Source organism: Balaenoptera physalus (genome assembly GCF_965194825.1).
Source record: "Balaenoptera physalus genome assembly, chromosome: 1".
Taxonomy (NCBI): Eukaryota; Metazoa; Chordata; class Mammalia; order Artiodactyla; family Balaenopteridae; genus Balaenoptera; species Balaenoptera physalus.
In genome coordinates this window covers 171,510,025-171,533,290 of record NC_138882.1, presented here as the reverse complement: position 1 = coordinate 171,533,290, position 23,266 = coordinate 171,510,025, and the positions used below count along the sequence as shown (strand labels likewise).

General features: G+C 39.0%; 1 protein-coding gene and 1 long non-coding RNA gene across 6 annotated transcripts in view; one reads left to right on the top strand and one right to left on the bottom strand.

The window, feature by feature from the left end:
• Window positions 1–23,266, top strand: part of ZCCHC17 (zinc finger CCHC-type containing 17) — a 60,463-nt gene that overhangs the window by 18,441 nt on the left and 18,756 nt on the right. For all 5 annotated transcript variants that reach the window (XM_082411899.1, XM_082411902.1, XM_082411901.1 and 2 more), the window contains exons 3-6: window positions 2,738–2,795; window positions 14,232–14,332; window positions 15,776–15,867; window positions 22,402–22,502. In XM_082411899.1, coding sequence (XP_082268025.1) covers window positions 2,738–2,795; window positions 14,232–14,332; window positions 15,776–15,867; window positions 22,402–22,502 — 352 coding nt within the window. The remainder of the gene's footprint in view (window positions 1–2,737; window positions 2,796–14,231; window positions 14,333–15,775; window positions 15,868–22,401; window positions 22,503–23,266) is intronic.
• On the bottom strand, window positions 8,517–10,600 carry LOC309637461. Its single transcript, XR_014250557.1, has 2 exons — window positions 9,577–10,600; window positions 8,517–9,261 (listed from the first exon to the last, which is right to left on the bottom strand). It is a non-coding gene; the product is annotated as an uncharacterized lncRNA (long non-coding RNA).

The window sequence follows — 23,266 nt, the reverse complement described above, 5'->3', positions numbered from 1 at the left end:
TGAATTTTCTCCCCTGAGCTATTTGATTAATTGTTCTTGGGACACCAGGCAGACTGTGTGATCATCTAAGGCAGGTGCCATTCTGTTAATTTCATCTGACTGTACCTTAGGAGACACAGTGATGGAAACACCTGCTGCTGAAAATAGGCAAGAATGTGTTTTCCCAACTGAACAGTTGAGTGCATTAACCTTTCCTTTGGGAAGAGGCCAAATTAAGGTCTGTTATGATATTTCCTCAAAAGATAATAATGTGACATTGGAGCTTCAGTATTGAAAAGTGAGATTGTTTTAATTTATAGCAGCAAGGTGATTTGGGCTCCAACTTCCAGATGCTGCTTTTAAGTTGTTTAGATAATTATGCCCTTAATAATGTTAGACAGTATGAAGCATTTCAGCCCTCTTTCTAGATCCCTGGAGCAAGAGCCAAAGTGCCTTTAGTTGGTCCAGAAAGAAGGGATTTTCTTTTATTGCAGTTAAAAATATTAAGTCTTATCCTCTTTATCCATGCGGCCCTGTTTTACAGAGAACAACTCACTTTGTGAACTTGGATAAGTACTTCATGTCTCTGGTCTTCACTTTCCTCATTTGAAAAATGACAGGATTGGATCAGTTAATCTCTAAAGTCCACCTTGCCTTGATTTTAAGTACTAGTATCTGCCTGGCTGTACTGTTTCTTTGGGAATATCTGGTCCCTAACCCTAATGTTCATTGTAAAACAGGAGTTTAGAAATTTTGGTTCTTAACCCATTCTTTTTTTTTAAATAAATTTATTTATTTATTTATTTTTGGCTGTATTGGGTCTTCATTGCTGCGCACGGGCTTTCTCTAGTTGTGGCGAGTGGGGGCTACTCTTCGTTGTGGTACACGGGCTTCTCATTGCGGTGGCTTCTCTTGTTGCAGAGCACAGGCTCTAGGTGCACAGGCTTCAGTAGTTGTGGCACGTGGGCTCAGTGGTTGTGGCTCATGGGCTCTAGAGCGCAGGCTCAGTAGTTGTGGCACACAGGCTTAATTGCTCCACGGCATGTGGGATCTTCCTGGACCAGGGCTCGAACCCGTGTCCCCTGCATTGGCAGGCAGATTTTTAACCACTGCGCCACCAGGGAAGCCCCCCCTTCTTCTTCTTCCTTCCCCTTGTTTTAGTTATGTTTAAGCCAAAACAGTGATTGCCCAATATGAGATAACTAATTTTAAAGTCACTGGAAAGAAAAAAGTTTATATGTGTAAGAACGTATTGAATATTTTATAAATAATAATGAATTTAGTGATAAATATAGTGTGTAGTGACAACTTTAATCCCAATCCACAATTGAGGGGTGGGGTGGGCTGGAGGATAGACAAGAGGAGAGCAGTAGAGGTAGAGGCTGGGATAATGATTTATCTGGCAAGGCTTTTGGGCCTTTTGTTTCTATTACATATTGCATATTACATAGATCCATCAAGCCTCTAACTTCTCCATTTTAGGTCAACTCTGCAAAAGACAACTCTTTCTCTCTCTGATTACATCTTTTCAGGTTCTGTCAGATGTCTGTGTGTTGGCTTTTTCTCTAATTGTCTTGATAAAACCCAAGACTCTGGTTTGGAGTGAAGTGGAGCAAACTGTATGGTCTGGTTGGTTTGAAGTTTAGGAAAAAGAAATGTCCTACATGATCCATTTCAAATTATTAAACTTCTCCATTTGGATTGGAGGCCTCAGTTCCAGATAATATAAAGTGTAACTTTATTACCTAATTTTCTGCTGTTTGTTCCAATATCTTTTTGAGGGATTTCAGTACATGTGGGATTTGGGCATTCCTAAGTACTGTCATACCATCTGACAAACACACCAATCTCACCAATGTTTTTAATATGATCACACATACCTGTCAGTCTAAACTTCAAAAAACCAAAAAAAAAAGCATTGCAGTACTATTTACAATAGCCAGGTCATGGAAGCAACCTAAATGTCCATCAACAGAGGAATGGATAAAGAAGATGTGTTACATATATACAATGGAATATTACTCGGCCATAAAAAAGAATGAAATAATGCCATTTGCAGCAATATGGATGGACCTAGAGATTGCCATACTGAGTGAAGTAAGTCAAAGAAAGACAAATACCATATGATATCACTTACATGTGGAATCTAAAAAAAAGCTACAAGTGAACTTATCTACAAAACAGAAATAGAGTTACAGATATAGAAAATAAACTTACGGTTACCGGGGAGAGGGGGGTAAATTGGAAGATTGGGACTGATGCATACATACTATATATAAAGTAGATAATAAAGACTTACTGTATAGCACAGGGAACTCTACTCAATACTCTGTAATGGTCTATATGGGAAAAGAATCTAAACAAGAGTGGCTATATGTATATGTATAACAGATTCACTTTGCTGTACACCTGAAACTGACACAACATTGTAAATCAACTATACCACAATAAAAATTAAAAAAAAAAAATTGGGGAATTCCCTGACAGTCCAGTGGTTAGGACTCTGCAATCTTACTGCTGAGGGCCCAGATGCAATCCCTGGTCAGGAAACTAAGATCCCACAAACTGTGTGGTGCGACCAAAAAAAAAAAAACTTCAAAAAGAACATAATGTTTGACAGAACGTCACTTTTAGGCAGTTTTGCAGCAGATAGAGGCAGTCAGTACCAAGTAGAAATTCAGGGAGACAAGGTTAAATGCTATGGGAGAGAGATTCTTATTTGTGTGACGAAGATTCTTTTTTTTTTTTGTCTTTATAGGTTGCTATGGTGACAGACTATGGAGCCTTTATCAAAATCCCAGGCTGTCGGAAGCAAGGTGGGAACCTATAACTTGAAATTCAGCACTCTCATTTCACTCTCTCTACTGTCAACCCCACCTCAGTTTAATTATAGGCTCTACTTTTTTCAGAGAGTAGTTTGTGTTTTTAGTGTAAAGATACGAATACGGACAGTTGATGACAGTTCATTTTTAGCAAGTCTTAACTCAGAAGAATGACTTGTGGGGAGGGCTGGGGCATAACCACTTGTGTTCACTTCTAGAACTGACTCGTCCCTAAATTTCACCTGTGATCCTAGGGCGAGTCACTTGACCTCTTTTGGCTTAGGGTTTGGGGGAGGGCAAGCTACTTATTCTCTGAGGCCAACATTGTGAGTTTTCTGGTACATGGCATGCGGAAAGGAAATAGTATTGTAACCAGTACAAATATATATAATGCTTTAATTTTCTTCATAATTGATAGGTATCTATTGAACATTTTTGGAGAATCCTTTTCACATCTGTAATCTTACTTGTTTCTCAAAACAATTGTGTTAAGTAGAAAAGGTAGGTTCCACAGACTGGTGGCCTGCTCAGAATGATTGAGCTAGGTCGTGGCATGGGCAGGACTAGAACCCAGGCCTCCTGATGCCTAGCCCAGTGGGCTTTCTGCTCTGTTACACTGCTAGTGAATCAAAAGACTCAACTTGCTAATTCCTTGTGCTAAAATAAATGAAAGATTTATTAAAGATTTTAATGTAAAAGATGTAACCATAAGCGTTTTATTAGAAGAAAATAAAGAAGAATATCTGACTATATAAAAGTCAGTATAGGGCTTCCCTGGTGGCGCAGTGGTTAAGAATCTGCCTCCCAATGCAGGAGACGTGGGTTCGAGCCCTGGTCCGGGAAGATTCCACATGCTGTGGAGCAACTAAGCCTGTGCGCCACAACTACTGAGCCTGTGCTTTAGAGCCTTCGAGCCACAGCTATTGAAGCCCGCGCACCTAGAGCCCGTGCTTCGCAACAAGAGAAGCCACCGCAATGAGAAGCCCATGCACAGCAATGAAGACCCAACGCAGCCAAAAATAAATAAATTTAAAAAAAAAAGTCAATATAGAAGTATATTTGACTACATAAAAGTCAAAAACATAATTGCAAAAATCATCATAAGCAAAGTTAAGTTAGGAAAAAGAATTTTCAGTCCATATCACACAGGACTAATAAAAAAGAATAAAGTAGGAAAAGGGGCCAAGGATATGAAAGGATAATTCATAGGAGAAAAAATAGCAGTTGAGCAGTAAATATCTTAAAAGATGCTCATTCTCAATATTGATTAAAAGTATAATATAAATATAAACTGTGATATATCCATACAGTGGAATACTGCTCGGCAGTACAAAGGAATGAGAATGAAGTATTGATACATGCGACAACCTGGATCCGTTTCCAGAAAATTTTGCTGAGTGAAAAAAGCTAATCCCAAAAGTTTACATATGTTATGATTCCATTTATGTAACATTTTTTAACAGCTTTTTTGAGACATAATTCACATACCTACATTTCATCCAAAGTGTACAATTCAGTAGTTTCTAATATATTCTAACATATTCACAGAATTTTGCAACCATCACCACAGTTTGAGAACATTTTCGTCATAAAAAAGAAACTCTGTACCTATTAGCAGTCACTCTAAATTCCCTGTCTCCCTCTCCCCTCTGCCCCCAGCCTTAGACAACCAGCTATCTACTTTTTGTCTTTATGTATTTGCTTATTCTGGACATTTCTTATAAATGGAATCATACAACATGTGGTCTTTTGTGACGGGCGTCTTTCATTCACTTAGCATGTTTTCAAGGTTTACCTGTTTTGTAGCATGTATCAATACTTCATTCCTTTTATTGCCATTCCAAAATGTGTGGAATCAACAGCCAGTTCTCCAGTTCTCTGATTCTTTGATATCAAGTGGGCGTCCAACAATTCAGTTAATTCTGATACTAACTACCCAGAGGTGCTGTCAGACTCTACAGGTTTAAGGTCTCAGTCTCACAAGACTGCCCTCACTTCGGACAGCACTTGCAAGTATCCTGTCCCTGTGTTACGCACACTTCTGTCTGACCTGGCTATGAATTTGAAGGTTCCCACACCACCTTCCCAAGATTGGATAACTTGTTAGAACAACTCACAGAACTCAGGAAAATGCCATACTTAACAGTTACAGTTTATTATAAAAGATACAAATGAACAGCCAGGTGAGGAGGTACATAGGGTAGGGTCCAAAAGGACCCTGAGTGCAAGAACCTCTGTCTCTGTACAGTTGAGGTTCATCACCTTCATGGTGTGTGGATATACTTGCCAACTCAGAAGCTCTCCAAACCTTATCATTTAAGGGTTTTTGTGGAGACCCCATTACATGGCCATAATTGATTAAATCATTGGCCACTGATGATTTAACTCCATCTCCAGCCCCTCTTCCCTCCCTGGAAGTTGGAATGGGGCTGAAACTTCCAACCTTCTAATCACACAGTGATTCCTCTGGTCATTACCATCTCCCATCTTGAAGCTCCCTAGGGGCCGACCAATAGTCACCTCATTAGCATAAACTTGGGTAAGATTGGAAGGGTCTTGTTATAAATCACTAGATGCTCCTATCACTCAGGAAATTCCGAGAATTTAGGAGCTCTGTGCCAGGAACCAGGGACAAAGACCAAATACATATTTCTTATTATACCACAGTATCAGTGCTGATATCCTAGTTGTGATAGTTTTGTGATATCCTAGTTTTGCCAAATGTTACCATTGGAGGAAACTGGGTAAAGGGTTCATAAGCTCTTTCTGTATTATTTCTTTCAACTACATGTGAATCTAAAATTATTTTTAAAATATTTTTTAAAGTGTTGGGTATTTCCAACAATAGTTTCATTTACTTTTTTTTTAATTTTTATTTATTTATTTATGGCTGTGTTGGGTCTTCGTTTCTTTTTTTTTAATTTAATTTATTTATTTCTTTTTGGCTGTGTTGGGTCTTCGTTTCTGTGCGAGAGCTTTCTCCAGTTGTAGCAAGCGGGGGCCACTCTTCATCGCGGTGTGCAGGCCTCTCACTATCGTGGCCTCTCTTGTTGCGGAGCACAGGCTCCAGACGCGCAGGCTCAGTAGTTGTGGCTCACGGGCCTAGTTGCTCCGTGGCATGTGGGATCTTCCCAGACCAGGGCTCAAACCCGTGTCCCCTGCATTAGCAGGCAGATTCTCAACCACTGCGCCACCAGGGAAGCCCCCATTTACTATTGAGAACGTAAATTGTTACATACTTTGGTAATACTTGTTAATGTTTTTATTTTTTTTATTTTTTATTTATTTTTTAAAATTCATTTTTAAAATTTTATTTATTTGTTTATTTGTTTATTTATTTCGGCTGCGTTGGGTCGTCATTGCTGCGTGAGGGCTTTCTCTAGTTGCAGCGAGCAGGGGTTACTCTTCGTTGCGGTGCGTGGGCTCTAGGCACACGGGCTTCAGTAGTTGCAGCGTGTGGGCTCAGTAGTTGTGGCTCGTGGGCTTAGTTGCTCCGCGGCATGTGGGATCTTCCCAGACCAGGGCTCAAACCCGTGTCCCCTGCATTGGCAGGCGGATTCTTAACCACTGCGCCACCAGGGAAGTCCCCTGTTAATGTTTTTAATGTGCTTACTCTTTTGATCCAGCAGTTCTTTAGGGAATATAGTTTGCAGTATGGAATTAGATAAATTATGTACATCTATGCAGTGAACTATGCAGATGATAAAAAGAATGATAACTGTATTTCTAAGATACTTTGGTGCTGGTACTGTCTTCCTTTTACCATAAGGGTCAATGGAAGGTTTTTATACAATTCCACCACACTGATACCTGACTGATAGCACTTGTAAGACACCATTGATTATAAGAAGCATTCCAATTTTAGAGATGTTAAAGTGAGGGGGAAAAGTGCATCAGTAAAACAGGGTAAGTCAATTTACTGAAATGGAAAGGTGTCTAAGCTAACAAAATGAAAAAAGCATGTTGCACATGAATTTGTATAGCATGACCCTTCCCCCTTTTAAAGCATGTTTACATATGCCTAGTATTTTAAACATTATTGCGTATATTTAGAAGAAAGTCTGGAAGAATAGGCAACAAATTATTAACAGTGGTCACCTCTGGGGAGCTTGGTTTGCTAAGGGAGAGATGTACATGGAAAAGGGACTTTCACTATTTGCAATTTTTTAAAACAAAATTTTTCTTTTACAGAAGTCCAACAGCTGATTTTGCTAATAAAGCCATACCTCTAGCCTTGGAGACTATGTACTCTGCTGCAAATTGCATCTTGGCGAATTAGAAATGGCTCACCAGTAGTTTCCAAGCTCGCAAAAAGCAATCTGTAATAAAGTTTCTCGTTTTACGTTCACTGGGATGTAATGAGGTGTAACTCATCCTCATCCCTATAGGGTATGCAACTCTTTTGATCCGAGGACAGCTTTTCTTGTCAGTGTACTTGCCATAGCTGCCAGTACCTGAAAGTCTTATCCTTACTTGAGTATTTATGTGACACTTTGGGGACTGTGTGGCAATTAAAGGCCTGCCATCTTCCAGCAGTTAGTCTAAAACTCACTTGTGTCCATAGCCTGTCAGGTGATGCCTCTGATTGTGACTGCCAGTTTACAAGTCAATCTGTCAGTCTGACAGCTGTGCTGAGACAAGCCTTGGATGGGGAGCTCAGGGAGCCAAATAATTAGGTGGAAACTCTGTGAATTCTAATCCTGGGCACTTCTGCAGGTTCATTGGGTAACTGGAGCAGTTACAGTGTATTTTAGCTTCTCCACCCTTGAATGGAGGAAGATTATTAAGTCCCACCCTGAAAGGACTGAGTTATGAAATAACTGGTCTCTAGATTTTAACATCTCTCATTCAGGAAGGTAGACTCTAATTTGAGTCATTTTCCTCAGATTTCTATTTTCAGAATTTTTTAATCACTACTGAGTTAAAGACCCCTTCCTAGTATTGAGGTCTAAACTAGATTTTCCTTCCCCTCTCATGGTGTTGTCCAATAGAACTTTCTACAGTGATGGAAATGTTCTATATTTGTTCTGATGTGTTTTCTAACACCAACCAGTTCTCCAGTTCTCCGCGCACCAACGGGGTGTCTAACAATTCAATTTTGACACTGCCGGGAGTTAGTGTCAGGTCCCATAAGTTAACGGGGCTCATTCCCACAAGAATGCCCCCACTTGAGATGCTAGTCGCAAGTCCTGAGCCACCCTTATTTCTAGCTGACCCACTATGAATCAGGAGTTCCATTGACCCCCTCCACAAATTTGATAATTTGCTAAAATGGCTCACAGAACTCAGGAAAACACTTTCTTTTTGTAATAATTGAAGTTGCCGTTAATCCACTGAACTGTGGAATAGTTAGGCTGTTGGGATGAGTCAGGGCCTACTACAGTGCCTGAGATATAGTGGGTGTTCATTGAATTTTATTAAATGAATACATGAATCCTAGTCCCAGCTCCCCCAGTTACTAGCTTCTTGACTACAGCAGGTTGCTTAGTCCTTGAGCCTTAGTTTCCTTATCTGTGAAATGGGATGATGTGTATACTTTAGTTTCTTGACCAGCAGGATCATGTCTTACTCATCCTTGGATCCATTTTTGCTTATAATATAGTGGATATTTAGTAAATGTTTGAACGAATCCATAATCTCAACAAGATAAAGGATGTGCAAGCACTTTAATTTATGTGCTTACATTATTGTCATATACTGCTGATTGGAGGTAACTTATTTGACAAGTCTAGAGAGGGAATTCAGATGCCCCAAAGATAAAGGAGACCTTTTATGTTGACATTTTTGGACTGCAGCTGTCCCCTAATAGTTTGTAAGTTTTAACCTCTTTCCTTTATTGTCAATGGAATTTGTGAAATTAATGGTGAACCTAACACAGTAGGGAGAATATTTTTAAGGGAACTATAATAGGCTAAGTCTGTTTTTCTCATATGGCGATTTAGATGCTAGCTCTTTCCAAGTTGTCAGAATTTTTTTTTTCTTTCTTTTACCAGCATACACTCAGATGGGACTCATTCTGTTTAAGTGTTATGTTAGGTTTACTGAATGATGATGGATTTGATATGCCCTTTGGGCGTTTATGGCTTAATGTCAGACATCCAGACACACACTCTCCCCTTCCATGTGACATGATGAGCAAAGCATTTTTGTTGGTTTCTGTTCTGGAGCATTTGCTAGAACAGAATTAGATGTGTTCCTACTGTTGTAGATGAGATCTTTCTCTTTTTAATTGAAAAGATAATAAAGAAAAAAATGGAGAAATATCTGCTGTGTTGTAGAAGACCTGACAGACTCATATTTGAATTGCAGTTCTTTCTTTATCAGCTTTGTGACCTTGGACAATTTACTTAACTTCTAGACTATTTCCTCATGTGAACCTATGTCACAGGGCTGATGTAAGGTTTAAATGAATGCGTGGATGTTCTGTATCTAGTGAGATACCCAGTACCAAGGAGGGAGCCTCATGTTTTTTTTTTTTTTAAATTTATTTATTTATTTATTTATTTATGGCTGTGTTGGGTCTTCGTTTCTGTGCGAGGGCTTTCTCTAGTTGCGGCAAGTGGGGGCCACTCTTCATCGCGGTGCGCGGGCCTCTCACCGTCGCGGCCTCTCTTGTTGCGGAGCACAGGCTCCAGACACGCAGGCTCAGTAATTGTGGCTCACGGGCCTAGTTGCTCCGCGGCATGTGGGATCTTCCCATACCAGGGCTCGAACCCGTGTTCCTTGCATTGGCAGGCAGATTCTCAACCACTGCGCCACCAGGGAAGCCCAGAGCCTCATGTTTTATTTGGTGCCTTCTACCATATACACTTAATCCAACTGTTGATGGTGTATGTGGGTAACAATGAAGTACCTCCCAAGAATTCAGGCTGTCTTCTGAGAATGAAACTAATGATGAATCCTACACAGAGTATAGGATTAGCCATAGACAGAAATATACCAGGTAATTGCCTATAAATCTGTGACTGAGGAGTTGGGAGCATTCAAGACTTCAACAAGATAATCTGGGTTTAATTCTAGGGAAAAAGGGATTGGAATGAAATTGCAGTTTAGTAGGCTGAAGTCTAATTGATTGTATCATTCTACTAGGGAGAGATTATATGAGCAGATATCAATCTCTGGAAGATAGTAAAAGAAAGCCTGAGAGCCTGAAGATGGCAGTATTTATTTTGCCTTAATAAGGAAAAAATGAATCTGATGGTAGGAACTAGAGAGATGGATTCTTTTATGAGGGGGTCCGTTAAACCTTCATGGACTGGAAACATCTCTCAAAATGTTTGTCTCCCTTTTGTACTGATTCCGTGTTGAAGCAATTTTTGATCACTATCTAATTTTTAGGTATTTGATACTGGGGTCAGTGGGTAGTTTACCTAGATAAGGACTTGGAACCTTCCAAGTATAAGAAAAGTATATCCTCTGTTGTAAATTAATAAATTGGTGAATTGTGTCTATCACCGAACCAATCACTAAATTGACAGTCTGATAAATGTATTTTGGCATGTAAGCATCTGCATGCTGAAGGCTCCTACATTTGTATCTTCAGTTTATACCGCTTCTCTGAGCTACAGACTTACATATCCAACTGCCTACCTGACATTTGCATTCAAGACTGTGGGCTAGACCATTTCTCTTGTTTAATTCACCCAATAAACTAAGGAGATAAGCCATTAATGTTTCAACTATAAAAATCCTACACCCCAGCATAACAATTTTTATGTTCCCTTTTTGTCTGTGTGCATATGAGACATAATTTTACATAATTTCAATCATAGTGTACATATTATTTTTACATTTTGCTTATATATATATATAGGTTTTTATGGTTAAAATTTTTATGGTTAAAACTATTGCATGCTTATAGAAAAATAAGAGAAAAAACTACCAAAGCAAATGATCGTTGTGTGATATTACTACCACCCAGAGATAGGCACTGTTAACATTTCGGTGTATTTCTTTATAGTCACATATGTGCACAAAAATTAACATATTGAGATTAAGATTATATTCTATATATACATTTTGCAGCTTTTACACTTAATGAATGTTAAACATTTCTCTTTTAAAATACCTTTTGTAAACATTTAAATGCATTATTCTATCATTCAGATGTACCACATGATCATTTTAAGCTGTTTGTAGCTTTTCATTATTAATGCTTTACAAAAGTGCCATATTTAACTAAGAGAGATGACTGGGCCAGGAAATATCCTGCTTTGGGATCACGTGGGAGAAGGACAAATGGTTAACTCATTCTTTCTTTGTGGTACTCCAATAAATAGACCTGTTTGAGGAAAAAAAAAAAAAATGTTCTCTCAACTATATTAGGTTCAACAGTAATTTCTTTCCCAACTTCCATTAGCAGTTCAGGAAAGAAGTGAATTTTAGAATTAGAGGACAGTTACAGCGGAAAAATGTCAAAATGAAACGTTTCCCATTCCTTTAGGGCATCTGAATTTCCTCTCCGGATTTTCCATTTAGGTTACTCTGCTCATTACATGATCATGAAAAAGAAAAAAGCCCAGCTCCATGAATTTTATCCAATTTAGAGATTATGTGATAGTCTAAAATTTTAAACATGGGTTATATAATGTATATAGAATATTTTGGTTCATGGGGTATTGAATGATAGGCTATCAACCTCCAGAATCAGCTGAAGTAGGTCTGAGAGACCCAATAACTATGATCAGAGAAAGCAGTGGCTTCCCACAGGAGCTGCAGACACAGAGGGTAGATATTTTGAGTTACAGGCATGTGCTGACAACTTTGCGTATGCATGTGTGTGAGAGAGAGACTGAGAATAAAGGTTAGTAATTCTCTCAGGAAACTTCAGGTAGGGCAGGTTTTTTGGACATAAATCTTTGACTTGTTAAGTTTTTTCTTTAGATTCCTGGTTTATTTTCATTCAAAATAATTGTTTATTATATTCATTTCCCTCAGAATATAATTTTCTCTATTATTGAAACATCTGAAAATAAAACATTAACCTGCGATCCATAGCAGTTTAGATTATTTCTTTCTAATTTTTAGAAACTGCATTAAGCATTTTTATTATTTAAATGAGAAAATGCTAGTTGCCTACAATGCTTGGCACATAGTAGGTACTCAATAAATATTTGCAAAAGAATGAATTATTGATGTATTTTTACATAATCTTTTGAACATTGTTTTTAATGGGCCAAGTAGCTGTACCGTAGTTGACTTAACCATTACCCTTTTGCTAGATATTAGGTTGTTTCTAATTTGTTTCTGTCTTAAAAATACATTGAGGGCTTCCCTGGTGGCGCATTGGTTGAGAATCTGCCTGCCAATGCAGGGGACACGGGTTCGAGCCCTGGTCTGGGAAGATCCCACATGCCGTGGAGCAACTAGGCCCGTGAGCCACAACTACTGAGCCTGCGCGACTGGAGCCTGTGCTCCACACAAGAGAGGCCGCGATAGTGAGAGGCCTGTGCACCGCAATGAAGAGTGGCCCCCGCTTGCCACAACTAGAGAAAGCCCTCGCACAGAAACGAAGACCCAACACAGCCAAAAATAAATAAATAAATAAAAATTAAAAAAAAAAAAACATTGAATATTTTGATATAGATCACTTTTCTAGGTGCATATAGATTTTTCTGTGTTTAAGATTATTTTCTTAGACTCAGAGTGATTATGGGTCAAGTTAATTATTAGAACTCTTGGTCACAAGGGACAAAAATACAGGAGAAACGTTTTGGCTAATTTAGCTGGGGAGTAAATTTAGCTTCCACCAGGGCTGGATCAGGTGCTCAGTTTATGCCTTCAGGGCTTTGGTCGCTTGTTTATGCAGGCTCTTCTTTTGCTTCCCTCTGGCTTACTCTTGCCGCCTGGTGGTAAAGATGAGCATTGGGAACTTTTTGTAGTTTATAATCCTGACAAAAGGCTTGAGAAAGTTGATTTGATTTAGCTAGCATCTTGTGTCTGTCCCTGAACCAATCAATTGTTGTGGCCCGGGGAATGAAGTAACTTGATTGACTATGCCTGTGTCATGTGCCCACAGCTGGGGGTCAGATCAGCTCCAACCAAATTACAAGGACTGACCAGATTATTTTAGAATGTAAGGAAGGTGGTTCTCCCAGAAAAGGACCTTGGACAGACAAGGAAAAGGATTTAATTTTATTAAATATTTTTATCACTCTTGATAGCCATTGCTAAATGATTTCTAAAGATTTATATTAGCCTCAGAAATATTTCTTATTTTACTATACTTATATCAACATTGGATATTATCTTCTAAATATTTTGCTAATTTAATAGATTAAAAATGTCACCTTGTTTATATTTACTTTTTTCACTTATAATTATTTTCTGTAACTGTAATTTAAGTGGCCGCTTACTCTTCTTCTTTGGCTGTGTTGGGTCTTCGTTGCTGCGCGCAGGCTTTCTCTAGTTGGGGCGAGCAGGGGCTACTCTTTGTTGCGGTGCGTGGGCTTCTTATTGCGGTGGCTTCTTTTGTTGCGGAGCACAGGCTCTAGGCGCGCGGGCTCTAGAGCACAGGCTCAGTAGTTGTGGCGCACGGGCTTAGTTGCTCTGCGGCATGTGGGAGCTTCCCGGACCAGGGCTCGAACCCATGTCCTCTGCATTGGCAGGCGGATTCTTAACCACTGCGCCACCAGGGAAGTCCCTGTTTACTCTTTTTTGAAAGATTTATCATAATTTACCAAGCTGTTTTCCAATTATTCGTCGTTTAGATTGTTTCGTAATTTTTATTTTTAACCTTGGTAGGTAATAATGCTGCAGGTATTTTTATATGCCATAGATTTTTGCCTCTATCGAGTTTTTATTTTGGAAAAATTCCAATGGTGATATTCTTGCATCAAAGGTATAAACATCTCTATGCCCTTTGTTTTCAAAGAATTTTACCAACTTGTATTTTTACCAGTATTATATAAATGTAGTTGTTGTATTATATCTCTACTAACATTAAACACTATTTTAAAGAATATTTGTTAGTTGATTAGGTATAAAAAGTGATCTCAAATTGTTTTTTTGTTTTTTGTTTTTTTAAATAAATAAATAAATAAATTTATTTATTTATTTATTTTTGGCTGTGTTGGGTCTTCGTTGCTGCACATGGGCTTTCTCTAGTTACGGCGAACAGGGGCTACTCTTGTTGCGGAGCCTGGGCTCTAGGCGCGCGGGCTTCAGTAGTTGTGACATGCGGGCTTAGTTGCTCCGTGGCATGTGGGATCTTCCCGGACCGGGGATCGAAACCATGTTCGATCCCTGCAGTGGCAGGCGGATTCTTAACCACTGCGCCAACAGGGAAGTCCTCAAATTGTTTTAATTTGCAGTTTTAAATTAATGAAACCTTTTTCAGTGAATCTCCAACTCTTCTCCTTACTGTGTTATTTAGAGTATGAATACCAGACATGCCCTGTGCCTTATTTTATTTCTTCTTCTTGTGCTCAGGTCTGGTCCATCGAACTCACATGTCATCCTGTCGCGTGGATAAGCCCTCTGAGATAGTAGATGTCGGAGACAAAGTGTGGGTGAAGCTTATTGGACGAGAGGTAAAGTTCTGTGCAACTTTAACTCATTAGAAAGGATTAGGAAAAGCTGGGATTTTCTTAGTATTTCATGATGATATTTCATGAGTGTGTATGCATTGTTAACCGTGGCTGATAATCTTATTTTTGAATCCTGCCACTATAATCTGACTTGAATTTAAACCTTTGGGCTGTCTGTCATGCAGACTCAGAAGGAATGGTGTGAACTATATGTAATAAGTGTGGTGCAATAAGTACATGTTTATAAAACTTCCTTCCCTGAAGTTCACCCACATGGTGGGTGTGGAGAAAATACCAAAAAAGTAAAGAACCAAAAAGAGAGAAGAAAACTTAATCTGTGAGACTATCTTTTAGTAGAAATCTTCCAGATGCACTTCAATTTGGACCAAAGCAAAAAGGGGCATAGAGTTTACGGTCATTTTTTCCTCATACCTGGCACCATGCAATGTGAGGCAAATGAGAAAGCACTGGAGGATCCTGTTAACAGCAACTCACTTGAGGGTCTGTGGGTGTGGACAGACCACAGGAGAGATGTGCACATACACTGAGACCTGCTCTTTTACCAGAGAATGGCAGGGGAGACAGGCCTGAAAGAGATATTATTCAACAGTATTTGAGTGCTTATTATGTACTAGGTCTGAGGGATATAAGAATCAGATGTAAATGACTCCAGTGGTTATGGAACTTATATAGATTATAACTGGAGGAGACAAATAAAAAGTAAGCAAGCTAAAATAATTAAAAATAATTACAAGTTATAGTAAGTGCTATAATAGGTTCAAACAATGTGGAGGTGGATTTAGGTAAAGTGGTCAGGAACGGGCTTTCTGCGGGGGTGGTATATGAGCTGAGACCCAAAGGAAAAGGAACTAGTCATGTGAAATGTTAGGAAAAGAATATTCCAGGCAAAGAGAATAGCTGATACAAAGATCCCAAAGTGAAGAGGGCCTTCAAGTGCTGGAGGAAGCAAAAGAAGACCAATGTGGCTAACAACTGTCTTCACATTTGAAGATGCTCTTAATTGTTTTCATGTTTACGAAGCTTTTAGACGAAGTCCAAAAGGAGATCTAGTCCACTGGAATGTTCTGAAACCTATTCTGTGCTCATGGATCTCTGAACAGATTATTATGCTGAACTATCTAAAAGAAGCAGCTTTTATTTTCTGCCTGGTTACTTCCACAGGCTCCAGATTTCTGAGCAACCATTTTTGTCTTTCCCCCCAGGAGGGTCAAGAATGATAAGAAAACCATTTCCTAAAATGCTTTTGCCATGAGGTCTGCCTGTTATGCTTATTAGTACCCACAGTGTTCCTAGCACAAGACCTTGGCCATAAGAGGAACTCAGTGTTTGTTACATGATAAAAACTTCAATTCTTAGATAATTTTAGACCAGCAGTCTAAATGATGTACTTTGAGCTTTTGCTGACTTTGCTTTTGTTTTTTTCAGATGAAAAATGATAGGATAAAAGTATCCCTCTCCATGAAAGTTGTCAACCAAGGGACTGGGAAGGACCTTGACCCCAACAACGTTATCATTGAGTAGGTACAATGTTTGGAAAGGCTAAAATCCTTCTACTTCTCAAACCACAGAATGCTGTAGTGAATCAGGCCCACCTGGGAACTCTACTATTTGTAGACTATGAAATTGATGAGTTATGTGACCTTTGTGAGCTTTGGTTTTTAGAGGTGTAAAGTGTTATAGATAACACATTACTGCATAGAGTTCTAAGATGAAATGCTAACATGCACCTCCTAGCATAGAAGTGCAATGGTTCAATGTCAATGGTTTCATTTCCTTCCCCTTATTCTTTTTCTGCTTCTGCCCTTTAACCAGTTAGCCAACAAGCATTCATCATGAGATATTTGTTATTTGCCTTTCTCCTAGTTCTGGGACTGAAAAAAGGCAGAGACCATGTAGGAGGAATAGCTCCAATGGGGTTTTAGACTCCTGCATCTTGGGATATGCTGTGTTCTGAACACAACACCTTACTTTCACTGGCTCTTCTGACCTTTCATTTATGAATGGAAAATTTTCTCTGTAGGATACTGTCTGGTGATACAGGGAATTTGCTGTCTCAAAATCTTTCTTGAATACAGGCATACTTTGGAGATACTGTGGGTTTGGTTCTGGACCACCACAATAAAGCAAATATCTTAATAAAGTGAATCACATGAATTTTTTGGTTTCCCAGTGCATATAAAAGTAATGTTTACACTATATTGTAGTCTATTAAGTGTGCAGTAGCATAATGTCTAAAAAACAGTGTATGTACCTTAATTGAAAAATACTTTATTGCTTAAAAAATGCTGAAACAATGACAATAGTAACATCAAAGATCACTGATCAGAGATCACCATAATAAATATAATAATAATAATAATGAAAAAGTGTGAAATATTGCAAAATTACCAAATTTGATACAGATACAGAGAGTGAGCAAATACTGTTGGAAAAATAGCGCCAGTAGACTTGCTCAACTCAGGGTTGCCACAGACCTTCAAATTGTAGAAAACACAATATCTGTGAAGCTCAATAAAACGAGGGTATACCTGTATATGCCAGTGGTTTCTAACCAGGGGTTCCTAGGTCGCTAATATCCCTTGAAGAAGTCTTGGGGGTTTATGAACTGTTTCAAGTATTTCAGAAAGCCAACGAAAAAATCATACATTTATCCTCAGGTTAACCATGACATTATTTCACTGCTTCTGATGATAAAATATCACATTCTTTATCTCATGCTAATTGGGTGCTCTTAGTGGCCATCATGTTATTGATTATTTTTTTAAAAACAAGAAAAAAATAATAAATATTGTTTGAGTGGGATCTTGGCGGCACAATGTTTGGAAACCCTTAGGTTTATAGTTCTGAGCAAAATCATTTTGGATATGAAGGAAATTTACCTAAAAGGAAGGGAAATGATGTTTATTGAATACATACTATGTGCCAGGCATTATGCCAGGTGGTTTGTGTACATCAATGCATCTAATTCTCATAACAACCTGCAAAGTGGGTGTTATCTCCATTTTACTTTATTTTCTTAGTTTTAGCTTGATGCTTGGTGATAACTTGCCTGTGGTTATATAACACTTTCCATTTACATTAGAAATCTTTTATAACTCTGAGCTCAGAAATGTTATTTAAGTCTGGCATTTACTGATTGCATTGTAATAAATTACTTCTGCTCCAAAGAATCCTGTCTATACAGACTCATTAAAAGCAGTGAAATTTCCCAAAGCCACCCTTATAAGGATGAAATATAAAACAAGTAAGATAAAAGAGCTACTTCTCTTTCTCACAACAAGGGAGGGGAAGGGAAAGGACCCCCTGCTTTTATGATGAATGTGTCTTTATGTATGGACTACTTCTAGTAATGACTAAGTGACCGAACAGTAACTTTTGTTGTAAACTATTTCTAGACTGCATCTAGGAAAGAAGCATGGCATAGTGGAGTGATGACAGGTTTTAGAGTTAGACTTGAATCAGAAAGAGTCCTAGTTCTGCCACAAGCTAGTATACCACCCTGAGCAGATTAGCTAGCCTCTTTGAACCTCAGCTTCTTCAAAATGGAGGTAATGACACCTACGTCTTAGAAATGGTGGTATGATTTAAATAAAATCTTGTTTATAAAGAGCCTAATTGTCTAATCTATAGTAGAAACTTAACATATAGCAGCTACTTGTAGTTATTGTTTTAAAATATTTCTTTGTTTTTCCTCTAATATCTGAGATTATCATACCCTTTCTTTTGAAAGAATATATAAAACCCATGATGCAGAGGCCACATCTTATCTCCCATAATGCCTAATGTATAGTAGTCGTTTAGTTAGTGCATCCATTTACTCATTCATAGTCTATTTGAGGTATAATGGCAATACCAAGGTTTCTGCCTAAGGACCTTACTGCCTAGTGTAATGAGATAATTATGCAAATAACTTTAATTTTAAGGCAACATGTAATAAATGTTAAAAGAGTGTTTTAAAGGAAGGATTCTAGGAGTTACCTTGAAGAGGAAGAGTTGATATCAGGCCCTGATGGTCAGAGAAGAGGTGACAGTTGAGCTAGGTCTTGAAGAATGGATAAGATTTTGTCAGGCAGCAGGGGAAAGAATAGTATTCCAGGCAGAAGAAATAGTTTGAGGAAAGGCATGAAGCAGGAAAGCACATGGCAATTCAGGAGTCTTGTTTAAGGAAAGAAGAGGGTATGGTCAGGTACTAGGATGTAGGGCTTGAAAGATACGTTGGGGTCAGATTGTGAACAGCTTTGAATAGCAGTCAAAGAATATGAATGTTTTTTAAAGCCTTTGAGTGGGAGAGACTCCTGAGCAGATTATTCTCTCCAGGTACCCCATTCTCTGGCCTCAACCTGTTAGGCTCAGTATCTTCATGCTGTCTCCAGCTACACACAGTTTGTCAACTACCTTTCATTTTTCATCAAAATCTAGCTGTCTTGTATTTCATTCCCTCAGGCCCCAAAGTATTAACAAGGTCATCTAATAAGTGAATCTGCAAATGGAAAGGGGTTAAATGCAGTTTCCAGTTAGGTTTAGCCAGCATAGTATAGTCTTTAGAAAGAGCATTTATGTATCGCCACACAGTAATTATCCATTTATATATCTCTTTCCACTGGTAGACTATCAACCATGTCCTATCATTTTAATGTACTTACTCATATCGTTGTACTAGCACTGGTGCTTGCCACTTATTAAACTTAAAAAAAAAAAGAAAGATTAATGCAACTATGTGTGCTCGATGGATTAGAGGCAGGGAGACCAGTAAATGAATTATTACTGTTTAAGTGAAATGTAATGAAGCCTAAACTAGCATGATGGCAATAAGGACAGAAAGGGAGACAGGTGGTGAGTGACACATTTGTTGAATTGGGTGTTAGGTGGGAGGTATGATTCGGCTTATAGTATGTTTGAATCTGCAGTGTATTGGAATTGATTATAATGAGGGTTTGATTAAGCTGCAACTTATAGTCACTTGAAACTCAGCTCTACAAATAAGGACATCCGAAAGCAATGGAGTTTTCGTGACTGTTCAAGTTATGTCCCCAAGATCCTGCCTTGGTGGGGTTTTCTGTTTGTTTGTTTGTTTGTTTAATTTTCTTTTATTGTGGTGAGAACATTTAACATGAGATCTACCCTCTTAAGAAATATTTAAGTGTATAATAGTATTGTTGACTATACATACAATGTTGTACATTAGATCTCCAGAACTCACTCATCTTCCTTAACTAAAACTTTATGCCTGTTGATAAGTAACTCACTCACATTTACTTCTCCACTCTCCTCGCCTTGGTTTTTGTTATTCAAGCTTCACCCTTTGAACTGACCCTCTCGCATGACCCATACCAGACAGTAGACCTCCTATCATTTGACTAAGATTCTTCTAGGGCAAAAGCTAGGGATTTGAACAGACATTTTCAGAACTTAAACCATATGCTTTTCTGGTCTGTCCCAACTGGGAAGCCACTAGTCACATAGGCTATTTAAATGTAAAGTAATTAAAAGTAAATAAAATTTGGGGGCTTCCCTGGTGGCGCAGTGGTTAAGAATCCACCTGCCAATGACAATGACAGTGGCAGACAAAATAAATAAAATAAATTTATTTTTTAAAAAAGTAAATAAAATTTGGTATCCAATTCCTCAATCACTAACCACATTTGAAGTGCTCATTAACCATAGACATAAATAGTCAGCAGTACAGACATAAATTTATAGAACTGTCCATCTTTGCATTCTTTTGGACAACAGTATGCTAGATGGTGTGCTCTCTGCTCAGATATAGAGAAGAACATGACATAGACTTTACTATTCAAGTCCTGGTTGTGGTACAGAGGGTGAGGCAAAATGTAAACAAATCAGTAAAATAAAGTGAGTATTTAACTCTGCCTGTGGTAGAGTTTATAGAAGATACGATATTTGAGCTGAACTTTAAAGAATGAATGGGACAGAATATGGAGTATCTTTATCCTCTCTGTTTTCTCTCGTGACCCCACATATCCCATGAAACTGTTGGCTGAAATTTGTGAAGTGAGTAGCTCTGTTTTGCTTTGGTATTGTTATCCTGCATTTCTCTGGGTAATGTGGCTCTTTTGGCAGAATATTTCTCTGTTTTTGCTGGACTCTACAGAGACCTGGTTAGAAAATCTTAGGTGAAGTCAGAGGTCAAAGTTAAAGACATTCAGGTAAAGAAAAATATTTTGGATGAAGAACAAAGAAATTTCAACAAGGTTTTTTTTTTTTAATTTTTAAAAATATATTTATTTATTTTTGGCTACGTTGGGTCTTTGTTGCTGCACGTGGGCTTTCTCTAGTTGCGGCGAGCGGGGGCTACTCTTCGTCGCGGTGCGTGGGCTTCTCATTGTCATGGCTTCTCTTGTTGCGGAGCATGGGCTCTAGGCACGCGGGCTTCAGTAGTTGTGGCTCACGGGCTCTAGAGCACAGGCTCAGTAGTTGTGGTGCTCGGGCTTAGCTGCTCTGTGGCATCTGGGATCTTCCCGGACCAGGGATCGAACCCGTGTCCCCAGAATTGGCAGGCAGATTCTTAACCACTGCGCCACCAGGGAAGCCCCAACAAGCATTTATTGATGCCGTTGCTTGCCAAGCCTTGGGCTGAGGTGCCAGGGAAATAAACACAAGTAAGATATTTTTTAAATGGGCCCATGATCTAGAGAAGAAACATAACTCTGTGGTGTGATATGTGCTAGGATTGACATGTGTATAGGATACAGTTAGAGTTTGAAAGAAAGAATGATCAGGAGTGATACTCTTCAAGTAAACATTTTCTAAGAGTACTCTGCAGGTACTGTGTGTTATAGTAAAGGTAAAAAATAAGAGCTATGACAACTTGGGTACTTTGGCTCTTCTGGTAGGAGTGTAATTGGTAAACACACTGTCTGGCAGTGTCTACTAAGGCAGATGCCCTACAACCCAGTAGTTCCCCTCCTACGTGGAACTAGGCATTTCCCAAAGGAATGCATGTACATATATATGTTCACCAAAAGACGTGTGCTAGAAAGTTCACAGAAGCACTTTCATAATAGAAATTACTCAAATACCCATCAACAGCAAAATACTTTGCAGCAATGAGAATAATTGATCCACAGCTACATACAACAGTTGGATGGATCTCACAAAGTAGCGAAAGGAGCCAGACACAGAAGGGCCCATTCTCTGATTCTGTTGATATAATTTACAAAAATAGGTAAAACTACTCTATGCTGTTAGAAACTAGAATAGTAGTTACCCTTGGGGGAAGCACAGTGACTAGACGGGCTTCGGAGGTGCTGGTGATATTCTGCTTCTTTATCTGAGTACTGGTTACTGGGATATTTCAAATTGTAAAAATCAGTGAAGCTGTATACTTGTGAACACTTTTCTGTATGTATTTTATACTTTGGTCAAATGTTTAGAATTTTTAAAAAGTGTTATGGGAATGTGAACAAAGAGATTAATTCTGGCTGAGGGGCTCAGGGAAGGTAACTGGTTAGAAGGAGGGGCAGTAACTGAGCTGAGCCTTGAAATGTTTGGGTGTAGTTAGGTGGTGAAGTGGGAGTAAAGAGGGGAAGCAGAGCATTTCAGAAAGAGGGAGCTGCCTGAGCAAAAGCAGTGAACCATCTGGGGAAGGTAAAATAGTCTGGTTTGCCTTGAGCATATTGTGCAAGATGAGGCTGGGAAAGTAAGTTAGAGACAGACTGTGAAAGGCCTGGAATACCAAGGAGCTTAGACTTGATTTTCTAAGAAGTTTTTGAAGGTCTTTTAAACCCAGGAGTGACCTTGTAAGGGTTGCAGGGGGCTTAGCAAGGTGAGTAATTATATCTTCATCCCCTGTGCGTCAGTGAGATGAAATCTAGTCTCATTCATAATGATTAATTCAGAGCCTTGTCCTGAATGAAAAAAATTGTCATTTCATGTCGTTTCTTTCACTGCCTGTTTTCTTATGCCCAGTGCTTTTCCTTTCTCCCTTCTTCCTGACAAAACAAAACAGAAAAACAACATAGAGTATTAACTTGTAGTATCTCTGGCCACATCTCTTAAGAGGGCCAACAGTCAGTATCATTTCATTACAGGCAAGAAGAGAGGCGGAGGCGGTCCTTCCAGGATTACACTGGGCAGAAGATCACCCTCGAGGCTGTCCTGAACACTACCTGCAAGAAGTGTGGCTGTAAAGGTAAGGCGAAGTCTCTACCATTTCAGTTTTTCTCTCTTTGTGGATGACCCTTTACGGGATGAGGGAGGCCCCCTGGTGTGAGTTAGCTCACTGTGGTTTTTAGCCAAATGCTGGCCTCACCTGCTCATCTGCTCTTCCTACTAGACTCACATCAGAGTTCATGGCTTGTTGCTTTTTCTGTTTCCTTTTCTGAATGCTGGCCCTGCCAGATACTACACCACCACCGCTACTCCCCTCTCTCTACGGGTGATGCCCTCCCTGGGCAAGGTCCCCATGTACTATGCCAGGAGGGGTAAGAGTGTTGGATTATGAGTAACACTCTAAATTTTTATCTCTAAGGATGATTATTGTTCTGCTGCAAAAATTAAGTGACTTGGAAATATATTCCTTAAGGATCCAAGTCAAGCTCTTTCTTGCTTATTACCTTTATCTCTATAACTTCAGAGTTCTGAATACAGTATCTTTTTAGTAATAAAGAATACAGGCTAGTCACTTCCTTTTAGCTTTGTTTCTTCAAGTTTCCTGCAGTCATACTCAAATATTAAAGAGCTCTTTCAGCCTGACTTCCCTTGTTGGAGCTCTAATGAGAGGTATTGCCAGCTTCTCATTTTCAGAGTGACCTCAATTTGTCACCCCTTCTCCCTAGCCTTTCACCTACCCAGCTCTCTTGATTTTTCTACAATGAGTGGTAGCAGATTTGTGCCCTGGTTGAGGTTGTGGGGTTTAAGCCCCGATTTATCATTAATGTAGAGGGAGGAAGGGAA